General features: G+C 37.7%; 1 protein-coding gene across 1 annotated transcript; it reads left to right on the top strand.

The window, feature by feature from the left end:
* The first annotated feature begins 299 nt into the window (after positions 1-299).
* On the top strand, positions 300-2,885 carry LOC111801217 (Ribosomal protein L19 family protein). The gene is made up of 5 exons (XM_023685244.2): positions 300-459; positions 547-855; positions 1,064-1,150; positions 1,247-1,380; positions 2,594-2,885. Exons 1-5 carry the CDS (start codon positions 436-438, stop codon positions 2,700-2,702), a joined length of 663 nt encoding a protein of 220 aa, XP_023541012.1. The 5' UTR covers positions 300-435; the 3' UTR covers positions 2,703-2,885.
* The last annotated feature ends 1,849 nt before the right edge of the window (positions 2,886-4,734 follow it).

The raw sequence follows: 4,734 nt of genomic DNA, 5'->3' as shown, positions 1-4,734 counted from the left end.
GCGTGATAAGGGCACCTATGTTGTAACGACGAGCTATCCCATTTGACCGATCTAGGTTAAGTTCGACGTACAGGTTCTTGAATACCTATCACTCGGGAGGGATACTACTAGGTCCGACCTAAACCACCAAATAGTGTTAATCAAGTAGCAGAGAAAATAGGAAGCAATTTGGCTATAGTAGATATCATTCACAACTATTATAGACATGGTAAAAAACATTTTAAGGTGGACAACCCGGTCTGACCCGACCCAGTACCGACCCGCATCATTTGAACCCGAGAGATGGTGATGGTGGTATCACAGTGGATAAGGGATCAGCTTCAAATTCTTCTTGGATGAAGAACACAACAGACACACTCTTCCTGCCATGATTCTCTCCCTTCATCTCTAATTCTGTTCCATTTCTCCACTTCAGAAGTTCCAACTCCTTCATCAATGGCCTCCAAGATTCTCCCTCAGGTACACTTCCTCCTTTCGCCTTTTCCTTTCTCTCAATTCTCCCCTTCTCTACTTCATTTTCCTTCTCAATTTTCTTCTTGTTTCTAGGCCGTGTTTTCCATTCCGAGAACCCCCAACCAATGCGCGCCGAGGAAATTAGGGTTTTGTTCCGCAATTTATGGTAACCGGCTTTCGTTTTCTACTCTTTCCTCGAGTTCAATCGGCTGCCATTTTCACCATGCCGTTGCGGGGCCGGTGAAACGGACTTTTGTTGTGAGAGCTGAGGCAAATTCTGAAGCGGAAGCGGCGGAAGAAGCTCCCGAAGTTGAAGTAGAAGGAGTAGTGGAATCTGATGCTCAGCCTGAGGAGGTGAAACCGCCGAGAAAACCTCGAGTTAAGCTTGGGGATGTAATGGGGGTAATTGTTCTATCCATTCTTGCAACTGGAAGTGTAGTTTTGTTACTGGTTCTCTTGAATTCTGTGCTTTTTAGAAGCTCATTACAGTTCAGTTTAGTATAAGATTTCAGCTATCAATGGTGAAATTTTAGATTGCAGGTGACAGTCGAACATGTGATGGGATAGTTTGAATTTGGTTTTAGTTTTGTTCATTGTTTCTCTTCTGTAGATACTTAATAAGCGGGCAGTTGAGGCATCAGAGAAGGAAAGGCCGATTCCAGACATTAGAACTGGTGATATTGTGGAAATTAAACTGGTAAATCTCATTGTTAATCTTTATAATTTAAACTCTTGTGAAGATGTAAGGTTTATCTTAACTTTCTTTTGAATAAAAATGTTATTTCCACCACAGGAAGTTCCAGAAAATAGGCGTAGGCTTTCTGTTTATAGAGGAATTGTGATATCAAAACAAAATGCTGGCATCCACACAACGATTAGAATTCGAAGAATTATTGCTGGTGTAGGTGTGGAGATTGTATTTCCACTGTAAGTATTGAGTTCATGTTGATTTCTTTCTACAATCTAATATTTGAAGTCAATAGAATATGAATGTGCTTCATTTCATTCTAACTTGCTGATATAGTCATTATGCACTACACAAAATTTTGCTTCTCTATCTTTCTATTCCCATTTCTTTTAAATAGTTGTGTTGGAACTATCTGGATTTCGCCCAAGTCCATTGCTAGCATATATTGTCCTCTTTGGGCTTTTCCTTTCGAGATTCTCCTCAAGGTTTTTAAAATGCGTTTGCTAGGGAGAGGTTTCCACACACTTATAAAAAATGTTTCGTTCTCCTCCCCAACCGATGTGGGATCTCACAATCCACCCCGCTTCGGAGCCCAACGTTCTCGTTGGCACTCGTTCCTCTCTCCAATCGATGTGGGACCCCTCGATCCACCCCCTTTGGGGCCCTGCGTCCTCCCTCGCACACCGCCCGGTGTCCACCTCCATTCGGGGCTCAGCCTCCTCGCTAGCACATCGCCCGGTGCTGACTTTGATACCATTTGTAACAGCCCAAGCCCACCGCTAGCAGATATTGTTCTCTTTGGGCTTTCCCTGTTGGGCTTCCCCACGCGTTTTAAAACGCGTTTGCTGGGGAGAGATTTCCACACCCTTATAAAGAATGTTTTGTTTTCCTCCCCAACCGATGTGGGATCTCACAGTTTTGAGGTCTCATAGTTCTAAAACTTGACTTATTCCCAGAATCTTTTGTTCATTTTCAACATAAAATTGAGTGTGCTTTAGAACAATCTCACGTGCTGATTTAGTAATCAAGCAAGACTAGCTTTGGTTTGAATGACTTGAGGAAACTCAAACCTTGTTACATATGTTGCTCTCAAATTCCTGTTTCCATAATAGTAAAGCCCCCCCACCAAACAAACTAAAAATAGGAAGAAGAAGAAGAAGAATCACCACATCCATCAAAGTTAGATGAAATCAGAACACCTGCCAAAGATTTGACAGCTCCCTCTTGGCTTGCTGAAAAGTGGGCTGTGGTTGTTCGCGTAACTTATGAAATGATAAACATCCAAAATTATATCCCGAGCAACTCAAAACTTGTGCTTGAAGCTCTCGTGGGTCGCTATGCAAAGAATATGACAGTTGGATGCCTGATTGATATATTATAACCTGCTTGATTACTTGTGTGTGATTGGATCTGCAAGTATGGATTTGAGCTCATGATGAACTTCTTCTGCAGGTACTCACCAAACATCAAAGAACTTAAAGTGGTAAGCCACAGGAAGGTGAGGAGGGCAAGGTTATATTATTTGAGAGACAAACTACCAAGACTCTCTACTTTCAAGTGAAACACCCCAATGGCATCTCCTTACACTTTTCCCTTCCCTGTTTTTTCATTGAACGTGGATGTGTTGTATGTTGTTATAATTCATTTTTGTGTATTGACGCTATTCCCCTCCTTCATTAACATTTAGTAGTCTAATGATATATGAGCAGCAGGGGTGTAATGAAAGATATTGTCTTGGATTCGCTAGCTCGCACCATGTTCCCAAGCTTCTTTGCCATGCTGATGCCATTATCTTGGCTTCTTCTCAGTTGTTATATCTCCTCTTGAACTCTAAATTTATGAAGATTCTGTGGGGCATCTCGAGTTCTTTCTGCTTTGTCACAAATTAGCAATGGCTCTACCCTATAAATCTTGGAAGACAAGAAGGTTTGGGCTTTTTGCTTCCTTATGATGTCTTTGTTGGAGGTGGGAATCGGCTAATTTAGGGAATGATCATGTGAGGAATACTAACTCCATTGGTGTGAGGCCTTTTGGGGAAGCCCAAAGCAAAGCCACAGTAGCTTATGCTCAAAGTGGACAATATCATACCATTGTGGAGAGTCGTGTTCGTCTAACAGTCTTTACTTCTAGACCCTCCCTTTTAGTTACTTTCTATGCTCGTAGTATATACTATCTGCATCTTTTGATGAATTATGGGAAAGTCATTTTTTTTTTTTTTTTTTTTTTTTTTTTTCTTTGGCTTCGTGGAGAATTGGGGGTGATTGACATGATCTAGATGTCATTTGACGCCATCAAAGGCCAGTTCTTGTTTATCTTTGTTCTTAGTGTTGTTTTTAGATGGTCTTAAACTTGTGGAGGATCACTTGGGTCCGTTGGTTGAGACATTTTATAGACTCAATTCAATTTTTTCAGTTGTAAATTTTTTTAACCCAAACAATACTTTTAAACAATGAACCCAACCTAATTCAACCATAAATCTTTTTAGGTTGGGTTGGTTTGGGTTAATGGGTCGTTTTATTCAAATTTTTGTTTTTAAATATTAGATTGTAATACATGAATTTTGTGGGGAGGAGAACGAAACATTATTCATAAGGGTGTGAAAACATCTCCTCAGCAGATGCGTTTTAAAAATCTTGAGAAGAAATCCGAGAGAAAAGTTCAAGAGGACAACATTTGTTAGGAAACTAATTCAATTTTACTCCGTGCATGAAAACTAATTAAATTTAAATAAATTTATAACCTAATTCAAATTGTATGAGTTTTTAGGTAATTAGAGTTTTTGAACACATCACCAACTTATTTGAGTCGGTGATTTTTTAGCAGCATAACTCATCTCAAATGCTATAAAATGCTCATGATAATCGTATATGGTAAAAAGTGAATTCTATCTGGTAAAATTATATTTCTTATTTCTTATTCGGTCAAGTCTCCATAATGGTAGGCATATTGAATCGGCTACAAAGGTTATTCTCACTCATTCAAATCAAAGGATAAATGCAGACAAACAAGAGTTTATAACTCACTTAGGATTATGTTCGAGTCGCATATGATAATCGTATGAAATATTAATCTTTTCCATTAACAAATTATCAAAATTAAATAATTAATTACGAGACGAAGAAATAAATCATGTGAAAGATAATTTTTCAAAATATATATTTAAATTAAACCGTAAACATTATTAAATGTTTCGAATTGTAGGTCAAAAAAAGGGAGAACTTTCAAGGTGGTAGACCAACGTTGAACGCTGAAACTTAGCAAAGAAGGTGAACACACTCGACAAAGACTAGACCCACTCGTTGCCATGCCACCAAATTCTCCATTTTCTCGTATCTCTTTTTCCTTATTAAAATAAATAAATAGATATTTTAAGAATTAACATTCCATACGATTCAATAAATTGGGTTAAATTTATTATTTAATAAAAAAAATTTATAATTAATTCAATTATTGGAAACATTCTCTATTTTAATTTTACCATACAAAAAAAAAAAAAAAAATAATTAAAAATATTATTATATATTGACGACTTTTGGAAAGAATCTTGTTAAAAGTCAAATGATCATTACTTTTAATACTTTTATAATAATAAA

The sequence above is a fragment of the Cucurbita pepo genome, chromosome 8, assembly GCF_057944985.1.
Source record: "Cucurbita pepo subsp. pepo isolate OVF chromosome 8, ASM5794498v1, whole genome shotgun sequence".
NCBI classification, from domain to species: domain Eukaryota; kingdom Viridiplantae; phylum Streptophyta; class Magnoliopsida; order Cucurbitales; family Cucurbitaceae; genus Cucurbita; species Cucurbita pepo.
The sequence above is the reverse complement of the archived record's forward strand: the minus strand, read 5'-3'. Positions and strand labels throughout refer to the sequence as shown.

Bases quoted from the DNA above. Each gene is read 5' to 3' on its own strand.
- LOC111801217 (XM_023685244.2), top strand. From the start codon at position 436: ATGGCCTCCAAGATTCTCCCTCAG. The intron at 856-1,063 runs GTAATTGTTCTA...TCTCTTCTGTAG, and splicing joins AGCTTGGGGATGTAATGGGG to ATACTTAATAAGCGGGCAGT. The intron at 1,151-1,246 runs GTAAATCTCATT...TTTCCACCACAG, and splicing joins ATATTGTGGAAATTAAACTG to GAAGTTCCAGAAAATAGGCG.